The sequence below is a fragment of the Eptatretus burgeri genome, chromosome 4 (genome assembly GCF_056783735.1).
Source record: "Eptatretus burgeri isolate ZD-2024b chromosome 4, Ebu_testis_v1, whole genome shotgun sequence".
NCBI classification, from domain to species: Eukaryota; Metazoa; Chordata; class Myxini; order Myxiniformes; family Myxinidae; genus Eptatretus; species Eptatretus burgeri.
The window spans coordinates 100,952,593-100,974,552 of NC_140964.1; the positions used below are offsets into that span (position 1 = coordinate 100,952,593).

At 33.8% G+C, this 21,960-nt stretch overlaps 1 protein-coding gene and 1 long non-coding RNA gene across 23 annotated transcripts in view; one reads left to right on the forward strand and one right to left on the reverse strand.

The window, feature by feature from the left end:
- The window catches only part of LOC147028760 (uncharacterized), a 377,598-nt gene that overhangs the window by 204,771 nt on the left and 150,867 nt on the right, over positions 1-21,960 (reverse strand). For all 22 annotated transcript variants that reach the window (XM_085879466.1, XM_085879463.1, XM_085879462.1 and 19 more), the window contains one exon: positions 1,771-1,861. In XM_085879466.1, the coding sequence (XP_085735592.1) occupies positions 1,771-1,861 (91 nt within the window). The remainder of the gene's footprint in view (positions 1-1,770; positions 1,862-21,960) is intronic.
- On the forward strand, positions 7,514-8,783 carry LOC147028764 (uncharacterized). The gene is made up of 3 exons (XR_015057712.1): positions 7,514-8,079; positions 8,177-8,356; positions 8,564-8,783. It is a non-coding gene; the product is annotated as an uncharacterized LOC147028764 (long non-coding RNA).

A 21,960-nucleotide genomic window follows, 5' to 3' on the forward strand; every position in this document is an offset into this window, starting at 1 on the left:
TTATGAGCACAACAGCGGTACATGATCTCTCCACCCCCCCCCCCCCAAATCCATAACTGTGCAGAGATAATGGACAGTTCAACTAGCTGTCAATTTGTTGTTCACTCTTTTTGGCAAATTTTAAATCAAATTGCATTTCAAAGACTTCATTTTAACAAGTATCCATATGTAACAGCAACAAATCATCGAAGCATAAAAATGCTGCATTTCAACATGATTCTTAACAAGGTTGATCATGCATTTCTTAAGAGTTCACAATTATAATTCTTTGGAAATTAAAAGAGATGTGCTGTATTGTGTTGCTGTTTGTTGCTTCCAAAGTAAACAAGCTTTAAAAAAAATGTTCTGCAACTGTTGTGAATTTGGGCAAGTTTGTGGATCAACTTTGAACCATCAGTGTTGGTGTGACGCTCGCAGGAGTTAGTTTTTATTGAAAGTTATTTTCTGTAATGTCAAACCCTAAACACCATAAAAATGTGTACCCGATGCAGAAATTTTCAGGAAGGGACATGGAATTTTTAGAGGGTGTAACTTTATGCCAACAAAAGCAAACTCATTAATGTGTACCAAAAAAAGGAGACGAGATGTAAATTGTCAGGACCAAAATTGACAAAAGGAATCAAGGAAAGCAACACAGGGGAGAAAAGGGAGGGTATGAAGTGTGGAAGTGGTTGAGAAAGAGAACAAAAGGGAGTGATGAGGGGAAGAGGATGTATAATATTACACAAGGTAAGAGAGGAAAAAAACATTTTTACATTGTAATATGTACATGATGCCATATATAATCCAATTATTTCCAAGTATTGTGGGTCTTCCTAAAATACCCAACACCACAATAAGAATACAGGAAAAGAAAATCTAAATAATTTCCCATTCTTTACAGTAAATTTCTAATGTATGCAAGAATATAAATCGCAAGAACAAAAGCCTTATTAGACAAATACAAGAAAGACAAAAATACGGTCATGAAACAAGTCAAAAACCCACCAAATTACCTGAAAAAGTATCTCAAATAGAATATAACACTTCTGAAATACAGTTTCAATGCAATTGTTTTATTTGTGAAACCTAAAAAGAAAGAGCAACTCGAGAGAGTTCAAAGAACACACTACCCCGCGCTGTCTTGAGAAACAAGGACATGGGTGGGGTCTACGAGCGGCAAATTTGATTTGTCGCGACGACGTAAAATGCCATCATATTTTGTCCAAGTACTGCTAAAAGAAAGGTTTTGAAAGTGCAAAGAAGGTGATTTGTGATCTAGTGTTCAAGTATATAATTCAACTGAAATAAAATTAAGATTTTTAAAGTGGTAGAATTTTGTATTTTTTTTTTCAGAAGTTTACCACTGTTGTTTACCACTGGAAGCATCTTTTACACCACCTTAACACATTACATGACTTATTTGTTCCAGTTTGTGCCCTTTACCAGGTCCCTAAAAACAGTAAGTTTAATGTTTGGAATGATTTTCAATTTTGTTTGACTGCCTGACAGGCAGAGTTAAAATAAAATTTAAAATAAAGAAACAAAATTTCACTCCTCTGCCCTTGGGTGATCGCGATAAATTCAAAGCCAAAGTACAGTTAAACTGCAGGTTAGGTTTCCGATTCACGTTTGAATTATAACATTCAAATGAAATAAAGTTGTTTCTCGATCATAAACTGACGTTTGTAGACAGACAGAAATGAACCAAATGCTTAACTCCACTTTTCGCCTCACGTGCGTGGAGTATGTTGAATGAAAAGTATGTTGAATGAAAGGCACAAAACATACCATTTCGGAAGTAGTCATCATCAGGATCTTCTTTCTCAAGTTTTATTTTTTTACTGACATACTCATCTGACACTTCACCTTCCTCAAGTTCCTGCAAATACAAATTTTAAAGTTTAATCAAAAAAATTCACATCTTGATTTGGTAATTATTGTTAAAAGCAATTTTATACAACAATGGCATTTCACAACAACCAATGTGACATACAGTATTAGAAATAATTAGTTTATCACAAGACCTCTCTCTGATGGTAAAAATGAAATGCTCCATCGTATCTGTTGATATATCTATACTGTAGTCATATACAAGGAATCAGAAAGTGCAACACTTGCAGAAGGACTATGTATATAGGTGGTGATATATTTGTGTTGTGGTGAATACTCTATCTCATGGGAAGAAATATCACAATGACAAGTATATATAGATCAACGTCTTGGTTAATGAAGGCTGCTCCATGTGGCAGATTGCAGCCGACTCGAGAAAGAGCAACTCGAGAGAGTTCAAAGAACACACTACCCCGCGCTGTCTTGAGAAACAAGGACATGGGTGGGGTCTACGAGCGGTAGACTTTGTAGACGTCTGTACAGATGAGGATGAAACAGGAAACCGAACACCGAACCCCTGGTATTAAGTTTTAGCAGCAGCCTTATTCGAGACTGAGGAGGATACGCAAAACTGGTAATCCGTTGACAATAGAAGCGGTCAAGGAAGATAACCTAAACTCTCCAAAAGTGATGCAAAGTACCTCAGGGGTTAAAAACTACGTGGAACAAGCTGCACATCGGCTGATGATTGATTTTGATGAGAAATCAAAAATATGCTTAGGCCTGCACAAAGTCCTGATATGAACATCACTGAGGCTACATAGGGTTACATGGACACTGAGAAAGTCAAACAGAAACCAAACACCTTAGATGAACAAGAGGGGGAGCACTCGGTATAATGCAAAACCTCCGCCGTCAATACTGCTGGGTCACTTAAGTGAACCAGATAACCTATTCATTGTAGGTCAAAACGGATCAGACTCTACTGAACCACGATTGAATAAACTAAACTAGATTGATGCGCATGTAGAAATGCCAAAAAAAAAATCGAAATTTTTTTGAAAAAAAAGTTGCAAAATTTCTAATTTTTTTTTCTCCAACAAATTTTTTTGGGGGGGTTGGAAATCACTTAAAACATGTAGAAATGCAAAAAAAAATTCAAATATTTTTCAAATAAAATGAAATTTTTTTGAAAAAAGTTGCAAAATTTTGTTGTTTTTTTTCTCTAACAAATTTTTTTTTTGGTTGGAAATCACTTAAAACATGTAGACATGCAAAAAAAAATTCAAATATTTTTTCAAAATGACCTTTGGACCAAGTCCAAAATCTAATGGCATGATCCTTGGACCATACATAATTCCCCCACCAAGTTTCGTCGAAATGCGTCCAGGAGTTTTTCCGTAATATTGTTCACAAACAAACAAACAAGCAGTCATAGACTGGTACTTACGAAATCGTCAACTTGACCTCTGACCTTATCTAATAAAAGCTGTCTCTCGAGAAGGTAGCGACGCAAACCAGAAGTTTCTATGATGATTCTGCACCAAACCATCAAAAATCGAATGTTTTAGATGTTTGACCTCACTGTGACCTTGACCTTTGACCGATTTTGACCAAAATCTAATCAGCACTAGCCACCACCCTCCTGAATCACGTGGTGTAATTTTATATTTGACTTCTTCCGTTCTCGATTTATCATTTTTTGGATGTTTGACCACACTGCGACCTTGACCATTGACCGATTTTGACCAAAATCTAATCAGCACTAGCCATCACCCTCCTGAATCAGGTGGCGTAATTTGACATTGGTAGCTTCTTCCGTTCTCGAGTTATCTGTACCAAACCATCAAAAATCGAATATTTGACCTCACTGTGACCTTGACCTTTGACCGATTTCGACCAAAATCTAATCAGCACTTGCCATCACCCTCCTGAATCACGTGGTGTAATTTGACATTGGTAGCTTCTTCCATTCTCGAGTTATCGTGCCTACAAACAAACAAACAAACAAACAAACAGAAACGGAAGTCATCAATATACTTACGAAATCTAAAGATTTCGTAAGTAACAAACAAACAGACAGACAGGGGTGAAAACAGTAACCTCCGTCCATCTTCGATGGCGGAGGTTAATTATGGAAAGTGCGATAGGATATTTGGAACAACATTCCACAGTTATTATATATGGCATTGATAAACAGCTACAGGGGAGCACAGAAGCAATGTGTCATGTTCTAAAAAAGAAAGGACTCTCATATGAAATATTCATGCACTTTCCACCACATTAATTTTGTTTTTGTATTCTTCTGTTGTCATGCATTGTGTATGTATTGTACAAGTCTCTCATTACTCCTTACTTGTGCATATCCTATTAGCGTTTGCAAAGTTATTCCAAATAGAGTAATCCTCAAAACCCTCGGAAATTCCATATAAACTGTGTGGTTCAGAGTTAAACGATTTGTATACGATTTGGTGAGAATAAAGCAAGCAATTCATATCAAAATCCGTACAACGTGCCTCCCGCACTGCCTTAAAACATGAGATATCATGCCCAAACGCCAAGAGACGCATGGTCAGAGTATGTCGAGATTTTTTTAGGCTCATGGCACCCCAAAAAAGCCCTACAAGTGGTTAATCTTCTTGAGTCCCCCATGAAAAATCATAAAAAAGACACACAGTAATGCTCCACACCAATGTGGACATAACAACCAGCCTGTGTGGTGAGTACAGCATTTGTATTGAAATTACAGTATATTGTTGAACCTACCCCTATTGGGCAAGGCGAGGCTTATAGCTGTTGTAGCGTTTGTTTCTACAATTAGAGCCCACGATTATTAATGGTACACCCCGAGTTTCTTAAACCTCCAAGAAGTACATAAACCACCATTAGGTTTTTGTTGCCCACTTCTCCGACAGGTAGGAGACGGAAAATTAAAATGAGTTCCGACAGATTAATCTGTCAGTGGACTTTTGTGTACGCGATATTTCAAAAACAGTAGAACATTTAGCTTTCATATTGCAGATATCTATTCCTCAAGAAATTATCCCAATTGATTACATCAAATTGGCTTCGCTGAATTGGCTGAATTATGTTGCCATGGCACCATCTTGGTAACTTGGCTTGTGTAATGTGTATGCAACATTTGAAAAACCCTTTGAGATGTAGCTTTCATATTACATAGATCTATTCCTCATACCACTCAAAAGGCGGAGAACCTCGATGAGATGAACAAGCTCCTTGTTTATTACTTGCGAAAATCGAAGATTTTTCAGGTACCGTATATTGTTTGAAATTTGAAGAGGATTTGCATTTCAGGTCATTGAATTCAACAAATTATTTTTAAGGTCAACATAGGCCAAATTTCTAAAATTGTCAATTTTCATCTGATTGACTTAAAATTTGAAGAGGCTTTGTGTATTTCGTCATTGAATTCAACCACCAATTATTTTTAAGGTCAAATCTGTTTTGTGGATTTTGCAAGTATCGTGCTATGCATGACGTCTTTCTTCTTACTTGCAAAATCAAAGATTTATTAAGTATATTGTTGTCGATTTTGTTATTCTGGTTGTTGCTAGGTGAAAAAAAAATTTTTTGACAAGTATGTTGGTCTGTAGCGTTTGTCTGTGTTTGTCTGTTTGTCACACGATTTTTGGCCACAGTTTTCAAGCAATCGTTTTGAAATTTTTTGTGTGTGCAGACCACCAAAATTTAGCGTTGCCGTCCTTGGCCGAAGATCCGAATCCAGATCCAGATCTGAGAATTTTTAAAGTGATTCTTCACCATTGAGAGGTGGAGCCAAAAACAATATATAGCACAATATCTCAAAAGGTTATAGGATTCACATGAGACTTGGTGGACAGGTTGGGAGTGCCACTAAGAAGAATTGATTCAATTTTGATGAAGATCCGAATCTAGATCTCGATACAAGAATTATTTAATTGTTAATTGATTCCTCACCATTGAGATGTGGGACGAAAAACGATATTGCATCTCTCAAGAAGTTGAGGACAGATTTGGATGAAACTTTGTGGTCAGGTTGGGTGTGTGAAATGGACTAGTTGATTCGATTTTGGTGAAGATCTGAATTTGAGAATTTATCAAGTAATTCTTCACTGTTGAGAGATGGGGCCAAAAACGATATAGATAACAATATCTCAAAAGGTTGTGGATGGATTCACCTAAAACTTGGTGCACAGGTTGGGAGTGCCATAAGGAAGAACTGATTCAATTTTGGTGAAGACCCGAATCGATATCTGGATACAATAATTATATTTTTTCAACCGATTCCTCACCATTGAGAGACGGTGCTAAAAATGATATTGCATGATATCCCAAAAAGTTGAGGACAGATTCGGATGAAACTTGGTGGACAGGGTAGGTGTGTGACAAGGACTAATTGTTCCGTTTTAGGTGAAGATCTGAATCCGGATCCGGATTTGAGAATTTTTCAAGTGATTTTTCACCATTATTGAGAGATGGGGCCAAAGACGATATATAGCACAATATCTCAAAAGGTTATGGTTGGATTCACACACAACTTAGCAGACAGGTTGGGAGTGCCACAAGGAAGAATTGATTCAATTTTGGTGAAGATCCGAATCCAGATCTGGATAAGAGAATTATTTAATTTTTAACTGATTCTTCTCCATTGAGAGATGGGCTAAAAACTATGGAGAACATGTTATCTCCAAATGTTGTGGACGACTTGTGACAAAACGGGGTGGAAGAGTTGGTTAGGTGACAAGAACAAGCAGATTCGATTTTGATTCAGGTCCGGAATCAGATCCGACCCATCAGCAGCATACAAAATATAAACTATACAGTCTGGCGGAGGTACGTTCTCTACGAAGTACGTTCCGTTTCGCTAAGTTGTCACCGAGTGATTTTTCATTTGTGTGTTTGTAAATCGCCTGCAGGTCACAATTCTAAACCGATCGTCATGAAAATTTACTAACTTGTAGAGGTACTCTCAACTGAGAAGACTATTGATTTTGAGGTCAAAGGTCATCTTGAGGTCAAATTTCTAAAATCGTCATTTTTCATCTTATTGACTTCAAAGTTGAATAGGCTTTGCATATTGCATCACTGATTTGGGAAACCAACTCTTTGAGGTCAAAATGTCAACTCAAGGCCAAACATCTAAAATCAGTTTAACTGAAAAATCATCAATTTACATCCTATTAACTTGAAAGTTGAACAGCATTTGCATTGTCCATCATTGAATTGGGAAAGCAACTATTTTTGAGGACAAAAGGTCAAAGGTCAACTCAAGGTCATATCTAAAATCATCAATTTCAATCTGCAAAATAATCAATTTTCATCAATTGACCTGAGCTTTGATTCAGATTGTCAATTTTAATCCAAGTGAGTAGTAGATTAATGAGGTTTCTTGTGCAGTCATTCAAATGAATGGGGGAAAAGGGGGAACTCTCTGATTTAAGGTTAAAAAGCCCAAAACAGGAGTCTGATTTTCTCCCAATTTACCCCATACAAATGAATGGGGGAAAACCTCTCTTATTTAACCCCTAAACCTCTAAATAGGAGACTGGGATAATACAAATGAATTGAAAAAAACTCTGTCTGAAGGCTCAAAAGCTCGAACCAGGAGTTTAATCTCTGCCCCATTTCCCTCCTCCACCCTCCAATCCCTCAATGTTAAATAGGGATTAACTTAAGAGACTGACTTAAATTGGGATTATAATTAAGATCTCTGCCAAATTGAGACACTGATTAAAACAATATTTCTTTTATATTATCATTCCATTCAAAGAGTGAGCCAATAAATGGGGAAGTTTGTTTAAGTGTTTTCAGTTCATGCCGTGAAAATGAGGAAGTATTCTGTGAGAGACAAGGCCTCGTGGTTATATTTTAAATCAGAACACTAATAGGCTAATAAACGTAAGTTTTTTTTCAAAATCATTAAAAGTATTGTCATTTTAGGGTTAAAATAAGTTAGACTGCTTGAGAATGTATCACCCACGTATTTCCCAAGTTGTCTCGCCCAAACCGTCATTTTCCAACTAGTACACACCCTGGAAATTCCAAGATTAAGTAATCCCACTTCCTCGAAGTTGCTTTAAAAGTCGACGCTCACTCATGCACTTTATAGGCTTTATAATTTATCATGCGCTTTATAGGCTTTTCGGCTTTATAATAGTTTGAAGGCTTTATAATTTTTCTCACCTTGTTCTATTGAAAAAACGAATGAAACATGAACTATTTTTCATCTGATGAAGAGAGTCCTTAATCATCTGGAGAAGGATATTGGTAAGTTTGTGTATGCTTTCTCTGAGAATGACAGTGATGCAACTGATTATTAATTAAATCACTGTATGATGAATTATTATTTGTTTTCTCCTAACAGCCTATCTTCATCGCTAATCGCGTCTGTGGAGAACGATTTATTTGAATTACACAACGAATGGATACAGATAGACAATGTTATTCAAGAGATTTATTCCTTTCGTCTTCAATTGAAAGGAATCATTACCGACTGGGAAACATTGTTGACACCTCCTCTAATCTTAAAAGGCCTGACTTCAAGGTGAGAAATACGCACGTGAATGTATGAGTTTATGTGAGTGTCTTGTTTTTCTGCTTGTCTCTATCTTTCTATTTATCCATCTGTCTATATGTCTCTGCTTGTCTCTGTCTATTTATTCATCTGCATATATCTGTCTATATGTCTTTGCTTATCTCTGTCTATCTCTATTTCTCTGGAGTTTTGACACATTTTATTTTTATTTTTCAGTTTAAACCCCTGCCTGGATGAAACAAGCACACAAGTTAATCATCTGCGGGAATCTGACATGTAACTCAAGGCACCTGGCACAGACTGCTTGGAAATATTATATATTTTTATAACTGAATGTTTTGTATTTTCAATGTTGTTTAATTAGAAATGCTTTCCTTACAATTATCTGATTCTTAACTACAAAAAAAGAATAAAGACATTAAAAGGAGAGGGGGAGGGGGGGTAGGTGCGCTCCCCCAACGACGCATCACCCCCTCATCCCACCCCCCTCCCCTCCCGGTGTGTGTATGGGGAAGGGTGGGGAGTGGGATGAGGGAGGTGGTTGGTCAAAGGTGGGGGCGCACAGGGGGGATGATGGAGGTGGGGCTTGTGTGGGTGGGGTTTGTGTGGGCGGGGCTTGTGCAGGCGGGGCTTGTGTGGGCAGGGTTTATGTAGGAGGGGTTTGTGTGGGTGGGGTTTGTATGGGCGGGGCTTGTGTAGGCAGGGCTTATGTGGGTGGGGCTTGTGTGGGCAGGGTTTGTGTGGGCGGGGTTTACGTGGATGAGGTTTGTGTGGATAGATGGGTGGATGGGTGGATGGGTGGAGCTTGTATGGATGGGTGGAGCTTGTGTGGATGGGTGTATAATTTTTTTTCATTAAATAAACATGTTGTGTGTGGGAAACTAATTAACTAATCATAATTATGTGAATATGATGAATGTGGGTGGAGCTTTGTGGGGTGGGGTTTGTGTGGGGTTTGTGTGTGGAACTTGTGTGGGTGGAGCTTGTGTGGGGTGGGGTTTGTGTGTGGGGTTTGTGTGTGGAGCTTGTGTGGGGTGGGGTTTATGTGGGTGGGGTTTGTGTGGGTGGAGCTTGTGTGGGCAGAGTCAAAAAAATTCAATCAATCTTTGTCTTTTGTAATTCCTGTGAATAAAATAAACCTAAAATCTGTTCCCCTTCTAAATCATATACTTTATAAGTCCAAGGAACTGTATCTATCACATCAACAATTTTTAAAAGTTCATTTGTCCACCGCTTTGTATAACCTTTTTCAAAATGAGATTTCCATCTATATATTCTGACTATATCACCAACTTTGAACTTAGGCTTTTTGACATTAAACTCTTTTTCATATTTTAATTTTGTAAATGTTTCTGATGGTTTCGTATTCGTTGACGTGTGAATCGTGTCATTATACTTATCTACAACATCCTGAATAAAAGATGACCATTGTTGTGAACCGAGTTGTGTGAATTTTTTATATAGTGTCTCTTTTAAGGTATGATTAAAGCGTTCAATAACAACGGCTTTTCCTTCATTAAAGGTACTGTATAATGTAATACTGTTATTTTTTTAGAAAATTCATAAATGTCATGTTATAAAACTCTCTACCCTCATCAGTCCACAATTTTTTAGGTTTTCTCTTACTTTTATTAAATATCTGCTGAAAGGCTAACATAAGAGTATTACCTGTTTTGTTTTTTAAAGGGACAACCCATGCGTATCTACTCCTCAAATCAATAACGGTTAAAGCATACTTGTACCCCTTATCATTATTGAGTTCAATCAAATCAGCGGACCAGATATAATCAACTTCCTGGGAATAAACCTTCCTTCTCTGAAACTTTGTGAATATTGGTTAATATAATTCATCAGCTAATTGTTCTTCAGTCTGAATGACATCATTAGAGCCTATAAGTTTTTTGAATTTCCAAGCCCAAGTTTCAATTTGGTACTGATCATCTTCTTCACGATGAACCTATCAACTTTTTCTCTTATGGTTGGATTTTGTATCAGAGACAAATTATACAACATTTCTCTATCGGCTTCATGCTTATCTTCCAAAGTTGTGGTATGCCCATAATCAATATCGTGCCTCATGCACACTTCATCAACCCTATTGATGGGTTTACTCCATGGTTTAGGATTGTCTGCCTCATCTAATCTTTTATCCAAGTTTGTGCCCGGACCACAGAAAGAATACACTGGTAGATGTAATTCCCCTGGTATTCCAGTAGTTGTAAATTTACTTTCTCATAAAAACTTTTGTACATCTCCTCTGAGTTTGTGTTTGGAGATAAATTGATTTTTTTTTTTTGAACCACACACCGAACACATACCTTTTTGTATAACACTGTTATTTTTACTTTTAAAATACGAGATATTTTTCGTATTAGTTTTCATTTTACATTTGAGCCAATAACTCATTTATTTATGAGAAAAATTCCGACAGAGTGCAAAAACCTTTTTAGTTTCCAACATGCACATTTGAATCTTAATTTTTAAAACATAAAGAATCCTTAGAAACGTCTTCACTCTCTCCTCCATTTATTTAAGAAAAAAATGAAAAACTTTAATTGAAGTTAATATCTTTCCCCTAAAAACGATGTCAATAGTCTTGTCGAAAAAATTTCTAATAGACTTGTCAATTCTTTGTTTTCCTCCTCAGTGCGTTGAGATTAATTTATTTTCTGTAATACCCCAATCTTTTTTTAATCTCACTGGTTTCCATATTTTTATATTTATTTATTCTCTGTCTTTCCTCTCTCTTCGCTCTTTCCTCCTTCTCTCTCTTCTCTCTCTCTCCTCCTTCTCTCTCTCTTCGCCCTCTCCTCCTTCTCTCTCTTCTCCTTTTCCTCCTCTCCCTCTCTTCTTCTGTCTCAGTTTCTTCAACTCCTTCCTCGTCCCTTACTATCCTTGAATCACGTACACCCCATAGAATATCATACATATATTCATCGGGATTTCTTGTTAGTCCTGTATCCAAAATATTTTTTTTTACAACAGGAAACCAATAAAATTTCTTTTGAATTTCTAAAAGAGTTTTACGTTTTCTTAACTTTATATTTTTTTCATTATTTAACATTTTAATTAAATCCAAAGTTGTTGGTTTATCAACATCAGTATAAAGCCAATCTTTGATTGAAAATACCTCATTCTTATATTGTAGAACATATGTATTAAAATACCGAATACCCTTTTCTTGAAGGTATGCTTGGACACAGAAATGATAATTTTCTTGAAGCCTTCTTGCTGTCATTTATGTACAAGAAATATATGACAGATTAATATTATGACACGAAACACCTCCCCATCTTCCCATAGTTAAATCATTTTGTATTTCCTTACTTATTATATATAATCCTGTTTTTCTGTTTTCATGATATAAACTAGGGCAAAACCATTATTATATTTACCCTTATTAAATTATTTTATTTGTTGTTTACTAATCTTACTTCCACAAAACTCATTCTCAATACCAAGTGGATAATATTCTTCCTTACGAGACTGATTTAATTGTTCCAGGTCTTCTATGTCAATTTTAAATGACCAATTATACCCTAAATCATTCATATCATACCCCCATTGTTCTATTCTCATACAAACGATACGCCCTTCTTTATAAAAAAAATTATTTAATTGGAACTGTGAATTTTGTATGACCTGGAGATAAAATCAACACTTCTGTATCTTTGGAATGCATGGCCGTTTTATTTAAGGATATATATATTGTGATAAATCACTTCATCTCACCAAGTCATTCGCGTCAGTCGGGCTTGGCTAATTTATTAATTTATAAGCATTTTTCATATTCATATTTTTTGTTATACTATATTTCTGTCGTTCAGCCTGTGCTTTTGTGTAATAATTTGATAAATCAATATCCAGTTCTTGGGATACACCAAAGATAGAACCATCTTTACCAACATAAGTCATTATATTAGATTAAAAATGTCATAAAATTTTTTATTTTTGTTGAGTTGAAATAACACAAATAGACATAATTGACCACAACACTTGGAATTTAATTATTGGACTTGAAAAATTTGATAAACACCTTCTGTAAGAATTTTATGACCAACAGGTGGTGGAAGACCAAAACTATCAAAATAATATTTGTCTTGACAATTAAAAATACAAACCCAATGAGAACCTTTCCCATTATTATATTCTAAGTTCATAATAATATTCTTTGTATGTTTAGGCACGTTTGTTAATTCATCTCTCATACAAATAACCACATTATGAATTTTTAATTTCTTACAATATTTGACAAGTTGTAAATTTGATGTTGTATTCTTTCCAAATTCTTTAAACCACTCATCAATGCTCATTTATTTATTAGAAAGATATAATCCATTACCCCTTCTGGTTAATTTTACACCTGCTTGTGCGATAGAAGAAAGCATATCTCCAACTAACAATCTCGCTTTATCAGGCAGACTTTCAAGTTTTTCAACAAAATCTACAATTACACCACTTCCACTAATTTGTTTCTCCAACTCTTTGTTATGTCTTTCCTATTCTTTTTGAGCCTGGAGTTGAGGCCTTCCTTTCGTTGGAAGCTTTCACCGCTGTTGAAGTACCACCCGTCAATGCTCCAGCCGCACTTAAACCAGCAAATAAAGGAATTAGAAATGGGAGAATTCCTCCACTCGTCTCTCTTATTTAATATTTTTTCAACATTGGTTTTGTCATTTTAATTTTAAGTGAGCCAGTATCGTTCAAGATTTCCACCTGTTCTCTTGTGAGCAAAACATCAATTCTTTCTGCTCCTTTTCTCTGAATTGTATTAACGTTAATCGTACAAGGCTTTTGATTTTGAATACAAGATGATAGTTTATGAAGATTGATTTGATTAACATATGCCCCAGTTGGTACTTTGCCACTCATTTATTTACAAAAAAAATTACGTGAGACTAATCATAACACCATTATCTGTATTAATCTGTAATTCTGTTTCTTCCAAAAGCAAACAATATGCATCAACTTCTTCACTCTCTCCTCTTTCAATGTATAGGGAAGTATCCACTCGATTAGACTTTATAGTTTCCTTTTGAGCACTCAGATCAAACGCATAGGTTGTATACAAACTTTTAAATGCTTTCCAAAATATCCAAAATATCCAAAATAGGTTCTTTATTTCCATTACTTTCACACACCTTTTGGTAAGACTTGTATGCTTCAGCAAAATCATTTTTTTCTCAATTAATTTCCAATCTATCTCATGGATAAAATGTTCCATCTCGAGAAACACGAAGTTGTTTCACCTTAGCATTATCACTCAATGCAATATTCTTATCAGTAGCAGTATCACCATCTGGTTTTTAAAAAATGATCCACAGATATCGTGGCTTTCCTTCCAGAACACCCAAATTCCACGTATAAGTGATTTGGTTTAGTTTAACGTGTTGACATCTTCTTTTAAGGTATGATACATTCAGTGGTTTCTTTGATTTAAGTCTTCTATTTAACATCTCTTCTGTTTTAAGATTAGGAGTATATTCACTAATATACCAACTCATTTCATCAATTACAAATGTATTCTGATCACCAAAAGCATGAGCAACACCAAAAAGTAATCTATTTTCATTATCATTCCTTTGTAGTTGAAATCTAATTTAAAGACCATACAGAACTTTATCATGTTCACAAAATCCAAATATACCTTAAAGAGGAACTGCCACAGTAAAACTATTAACTGCGTTTGCATCATCATTATACATTCCTTTCCTTTGATTATATCCAGGGTCTGTGTTTGTTCCCGTTGACATATCAGGAATAAAACCTTCGACAGCCCCCTTTCCCATTCTATCACTGAATGAATATAGTGTAAATTTCATCATTTCAGATACAGCAGAGACATAATCAACAGCTTCAACTTCTTGTGTTCCAATGTATAAACGAACACCATCAAATATTTTCCAGAAGAAATCAGTGACGAGTGTAGCGTTTGTGTTATTCCCAGCATTAGTGAATTTAAATTTACACAACAAGAAACCTTCGGATCGATTCAAATAAGTTTGTTGATTATTTATTTCAAAACTTTTTGTACCATTTACATTCCAGTCTGTTCCAGTGATTGCATTTACCTTGAAGTTATCTCCTTTTTGTGGAGTTTGAGATGATAATGGTATCATCCAAATCATAGATACTATCAATTGCTTCCATACTTGTATTTATTTAGGAAAAAAGATGTTAAAACTTTTGAAACCCTGACCCAAGTATTTGAATTATTTTCTGTCGTTCTTGGGGAGACAATGGAGTTTTGCCTTTCTTAATTTCTTTTATTCCTTGTAATTTATGAGATTCCTTTTGGGCATCTTTTATACTCTTTATAGGACCTGCTACATTTCCCACAACAGAAGCAGTTGAACCAATTAGGTCTTTATGTTTAAGAATAGTTGAACCGATACCCATGAGAGTATCAATTATCCAATCTCCTCTAAATTGATGTCCGATACACCCTTGTCTCTGAGGTTTATAGTATCCTCGACCAAGATACATACCTTCACCCTTGTAGTATGGGGAAAGGAACATCCCATCGCCTGTAATTATTTTATATTTTCCCAACTCGTGTTTACTCACAATAACAATCATATTTATTTATTGGAAAACTTCACGAAGGTGAATTCTGATGGATATAACTTATGCATTCAAAGAAATTATACGATTATCTTGGTTGGTTATCCTAAAATTTACTCTGTGTATGGTTTTTCCTGACACGGAGATAAACCAAATGTTTGGGTTCCATATTGAATTTATAACCAATTGGGGTTGAGTATGCACTGAATGAAAATATTGTATTTGTTCTTATTCCATCATTATAAGTACCATCAATCAAATCACAGTGAATTAATACGGAATTTATTCCTGAGGATATTTGAATGACATTATCACTGTAAAACATCCCATTAGTTTCAATCTTTTTTGAGGAGAAACCCAATAACTCTCTAAATGAATTATCAATTGTGAAATCAACCTTGTAGTTATTTTTAAGTTTAATCGTTGATTTTGAAGTATGTTTTTGAATATCTATAACAATATTTTTGGTTCATCATCCTGTTCTTTCATAAGACGAGCAATTTCGGAAGATATTTGAGAAATCTCATATGCTGCGGGTGAAACTGTTATCGTTTTGTATCTACGACCCGGATTATAACTAAACATCATTTTTCTCGGTAATATTAAATAAGGTATTATAAGTTTCCATTGTTAATAAAGACGCATCATATTCTTTTGTCGTGTCAAGTTGTAGTGGGTATAGGAATGAAGATGTGTGGTCACTTGTTGTGAAATTGAAACTAAGGATTATGCTTCTCATCTTATTTAATACGAGATAAAATGTCTTTATATTGATATTTTAAAATTATTTTCATGTTCATCAACTGGTCTAAAATGGATGATGCTTCATTTAAACAATTATTTCCAGCCTTCTTACTACCTAACAACAATAACAGTCTATTAACTAATTGTGATGGGTCATTTGGAAGAAAAGTAACACCTGAACCAAGCCTACTTAAAGCCTGAATAATGTGTTTCTCCTCCTCATTCTTGCTACGTTTACCAGAAAGACTAACCCTATAATTAACAGAGTCCAGCAGATCAATATATATATATATATATATATATATATATATATATATATATATATATATATATATATATATATATATATATATATATATATATATATATACACTCTATCGTCATTATTTTTTATATCCAATGGTTTATCAAAATACTTTGATTCATCCCTCACAGTTGAAGCTTGTCTTCCATCTTTTGTGAGAAGAAACATTAATCTGGGGGTTAATTTAGCAGGGGGTTGAGCAGAACTCAAGAACCTTAATTCATCATTAAATATCAACACCTTTTCTTGAACAAGATGAAATATTGCTGGTTGTTCTGTTGGAATGAGTCCTGCTTTGGTTTTTGATTCCGCTGAATATTCATTGTTTTGAAGAACATTCACAATATAATCACGGGGTTGATTAATCTCTTCCAGTTGTTGAAATAATCCTTCATCATCATATTCTAATTCTCCTATATCCTCTAATTCTTCCTCTGTCATTTGACTGAAATCTTTTAACATTTGAAGTTTTTAGGATTATATTCTATTGTGGGAACTGTGGAAACATCTTTCATTTTTTCTTGGGAAGTTTTTAAAAGTGGTTTAAAAATTTCTCGTTTTCTTTCAAATGCTTCTTCGCCCGTTAGTTTCTGTCTGTGTTTCTTCTTTATGTCTTCCTGTTGTTTTACAACTTTTGAAACCAACTCTTGATGTTCCTTCAATCTTCTTGCTCTTTCTTTCGCATCCATTTATTTATTGGAAAATATCATTTAATGAATTGTAAAGATTAACAGGGAAATTTTCCATTTCTTCATCATTGAAGTAGATGTGTTCAAATAAATCCTTTTCTTTAAATATTTCATCAAATTCTTTATTAACATTAATACGAGTTGTAATTTCTTCTTCACTAATACTTGTTTCTCTACTTTTCATACGTCTGCGTTGTTTCTTCTTCAACATCAAAACCGAATGATAAAATCTTAACCCCACTCAGATGTTTAACCCTTTGTTAGTCTGCTGTGTCATTCAAACGTGGTTAGTCTGGTTGGGTGTATACACACCCCAATGCGAAAATGCATATAATGTTACTATTTTTTTTTAAATGTAAAAAAATGTGGGGTGCCAAAACACCCCATGAGACTAACGAAGGGTTAAAAATTTGTCTCATTCCTTCTGGATTAGTTTCTGATATCCCAAGACCACCAGATTTTAGTTTCTTTAACTCACTCTTACAATGTGAATATTTTGTTGTACCAAGAGAAACCTCCTCAAATATTTGACCTTCACTCCTCAATCGCATATGTTCCTCCACTGAAATATAGTGATAATCTTCGCCTTTTACTTCTCCAGGTCTTATTGCTCTAGTTATTGTTGATACAAGGCATATCACGGGGTGTTTTTTTTAAGTAAATTTACAATATTCCCATTTGTATAATACAATAACCTTGATTTATGAAAGTTTTTTCCAGAAGCAGATTTACCCACAAGATTTATAATAATAGTTGTCATTTATATATGTAATTGTTTATAAAACAAAAAATATACCCCTTAATATCTCATCTTGTTTCACAACAATATAATTATATTTTTCAGTCATGTGCTTCATGTAATCCCCAAATTCCTTTTTACTACATAATGTTGAACAATTATCTCTCCAAAAATTGTTTATATCTATTGAATTTAACTTGAATAAAATAAAAGTATTAGCATTGTTTCTGATGGAACGACGAGGAAGTTGAAAGTACGATTGACTAAGATAAATACAATTACAAGAAGAATGTCTTCCTCTTGTGTAGTAGCTGTCCATTACCGTTTGGTTTCTCTCATTAACACAATCATCAAAGATAACAAGGTTCTTATTTGATTTATCCAAATCTTGGAGAGACGGTATATCATCCGTATTATCACTCAGAATACAAGTTATCGGTTTTGATTTCTTTTTATATCTCTGTGTGTCACAAAATAGTTGTATTATATCTTCAATGTTGCAATCATTTAGTTTGTTTTGAAGTTTAAATAAACCTATTACATCTTCTTTTTGAAGACCAGCATTAAAACCTTGTGAGAGTAGTTGATACTCAGGTAGAAAACTCGACTTTGTGAAAATTATTAAATTATCATAATCTAAAAAGTTGGTAGTTAGGAGCATCTTCAAAAGTAAGCAGGTTTTTCCACATCCGCTTGAACCAACTATGAGACATCTTAATGAATTTGGGAGATTTTTATGGTTGTGAAATTTTATCTTATTTTCCCAAATGGGTAAAAAAATCATTCATTTATATATTTTAAAAACAGGTAATTTAATTTATTATTGGCTTTTTTAGAAACTCTATATTTTATCCTAAGTTCAGGTTTAATTTCAAGATAATCCATTATTTTATTTATGCAATATCTTGTGTTGATATTTCCCTGAAAATGACAATCATGAATAATATATATCAACAATCCTTTGAACATTGCTCTAATATGTTCAGTTTCTGCCCTTGTAAGGAAAGGTGTGTTATCACCCTCATACTTTACATTCATTTCTCCAATCAATCTTGTAAAGTAATTCATTTTTGGTGTAAATCTAAAAGAATTATTTTCCTTTTTATATTTATCTTGCCAAAACCAAGTTTTTGCAAGATATGTTTGTCAGCTTGTATGTTTTTTTTTTATTATTATTATTTTTGTTTGTCTGTAATCACGTATCGATCACTCTGCAGAGCACAGTTATCATTGGAAATTTTTGTAACTTCACATATCAGAGTCCTATTGAGGTCCCTTTCAGCGCATAAAACTTTCAAGGTCAAGGTCAAAGGTCAAGGTCACTTTGTCGCAAATCAGGGGAGTCGACGAAACCCTTATTTTTTGAGTAATTTTGATCGGATCGTCTTCAAACTTCATGGGAATATAGTTCATGGTCTGGCGCTCAGCTGATTAATTTTTGGTGGCGATCGGCCTTGACCTTCATGGTTAGCGCCTGAGTTCAAACATTTGACCCTAAGGTCAAATTTTCAAGTTTTAGGAACCATATTGTGTGGTACCTCAAATTGAACACCTCGATCATCTTCGGTACTTTCACAATCATCTATAAAACTACTTTCATAACTACCGTTTGAACACAAACTCTCAGTATCATAACTGTCGGTTGAACACAAACTCTTGGTATCATAATCACTCTCATAATCTTCAAAATCTTCAGTTGAATAATGACTCATTTAATTAGTAGAAAAAACATTACCCTCGATATCAATATTCTTTTTTTCATTAACAGATTCAACTCCAACTTTTTTATATTAAAGGTAATTTTAAAATGATCCTTAACTACTATTGAACGAAATGTCATTTCACCTGATATATTAACATCCTTTATTTCATCAGGATTTACATATTTTGGGTTGTTGAAAAAATACAAATTTCTCCTTGCATATTACAGATGGTTTTTATCTTTTCTTTCTAAAGCTTCATCCATCAGGTTTTTATTTTTTGAAACTTTTTCTTGTTTCATTGCTTTTTCTAGTTTTGAATATATTGCCAGAAGGAGAGGAGAAACTTTTGTTAGAGATACTTTAATTGATGTTCTTCCAGGTATAATAAAAGCCCTTCCACTGAAGGAAATTGAAGAACTCATATTATTTACTATAACTGTTTTTATCCAATAGTTGTTATATTTATCTTTGTTCAATTTCACATCCTTAACATATTTCACAGTATCTTTTACAAATGAAGAGATTGATTGAAACTTGTATTTTGGGTCTTGAAACATTGTATTTATTAAGTGAAAAAAGTTGGAGGATAAATTTGTTTTATGCAAAGATTCACCTATAAATTAAATAAATTTTCATCAAGAACATTTTAGTTTAAGCAAAGATTTATTATATAAATATGGTGAATACAACATACTGCGATGTTTGTAATCATGAATATAAAAATTATTTAAAAAACACCTTCAAACCAACAAACACATTCAATCTTTTCAAACAAATATCTCCACTTGACCAAAAAACAAAACATTGTGATGTTTGTAATCACGAATATAAAAATAATAAAAAACATCTTCAAACCAAGAAACACACATTCAATCTTTTTAGAAAAATATCTCCACTAGACCAAGAAACAAAACATTGTGATGGATGTGATAATGATATTCTTAAAATTTTTTTTATAATAAACACCTTCAATCACGCAAACACAAGAACAATGAAAAAAGGGAAGCTAAATTCTCTATTGAAAACACTGATCGGGCATTTAAAGGGCATATAAAAATAAGATTGTTTCGTTTTCAAGACCCTGGACCATCTTCAATCATGGAAGCTGTTGATATGGTTAAACAAAGTATTGTAACTATAATTAAAAACATTAAGTGAAATGAAAACTTTTAAGTTTTATATAGGAGGAAAATTGAAAATGGTAAGACAAGACGATTAAACTACTCCCTATATGAGGACAAACCCTCACTTTATCTCATCATTTCAAGATTTTGTAAGATGTGATGTTTACGATGATCTCCAGAGACAAGAACAAGATGTTGATAACACTGTAGTAGGTAGTGGATTTACTATCACAAAAATAATCTTTTTAGATATACACATCTTAAAATCAGATCCTCTTCAAAGTTCTTCTTATATTAATTTACCAAAAAAGATAAAACTTAAGAAAGTGGTTGTTAATATTCAAAACAAAGATAATAAATGTTTTCTATGGTCTGTTCTTGCTCACTTACATCCTCCACAATGGAATCCTGAAAGGGTTAAACATTATAAGAAATATGAGAATACATTAAATGTTAAAGATTTAAAGTTTCCAATGTCATTGAGAGATATTCCTGAATTTGAGAAAATGAATATATAATCTTTCTGTTAATGTATATGGATTAACGGATACAAACAAATTTCAGATATTAAAAATTTCAAACAACTATAAAAATGATGAAACACACATTGACCTCCACTTTACTTCAGAGGAAAAATCACATTATGCTTTCATCAAAAATTTCTCAAGATTAACCAAATCACAAATGTATAAGAGAAAATGTAAAACATATCCTTGTAAGAGATGTCTCAACTCCTTTCACACAAAAGAATGATTAAATCACCATTCAAAATATTGTAGTAATCATAACTCAACCGTAATCAATTTACCAGAAGCAGGTTCAAACATATCATTCGAAGATTTTAACAAATCTATAAAACATATGTTTGTGATATATGGTGATTTTGAAAGTATCCTTGAAAAGAAAGACACTGTTTCTCCAAATCAAAATAAATCATACACAAATATATACCAAAAACATACTCCTTGCGGTTTCTGTTGTTATATCAAATCAGCTGTTGGTGATGAATAGAACAAGTTAGAAGTTTATAGAGGGGGAGATGCCTCAGAGGAGTTTGTCAGATAATTGGAAAAAGATTGTATAAGACTCAGAGAAATAATGGTGAAAACCTACAAACCAATGTCATTAACAAAGGAAGAGGAAAATGAATTTAGAGAGAACAGTACTTGCCATATTTGTGGGGAGAAAATTAAGGAGTTTAAAGTTAGAGATCATTGTCATCTTACTGGTAAATATAGAGGTCCCGCTCATTCTTGTTGTAATATTAATTACAAACCTCAAAACTTTATTCCCGTCTTTCTTCACAACCTATTTATAAATTAACTTTCAAAGACATCTGGAGATATTTCTGCCATTCCTAACATAGATCAAAAATACATCTCATTCACAAAAACAATTTATACATCCCCCATAACCCATATCAGATTTCTTGACACACACAAGTTTATGGGAGATTCATTATCTGAGTTAGCACCAAATATTAAAAACTTCCCAAGTCTTACATCATATTTCTCAAATCAAGAAGAGATTGATCTCCTATCACAAAAGGTAATATATCCGTATGACTACATGGATTCATTTGAAAGGTTTAAAGAAACACAACTTCCTTCAAGGGAAAGTTTCTATGGTAAGTTGAATAATACTCATATTTCTGATGAAGATTATACACAAGCTAAAAAGGTTTGGGAGAAGTTTTATATAAAGGATCTTGGGGAATATCATGATTTATATCTTAAACCTGATGTA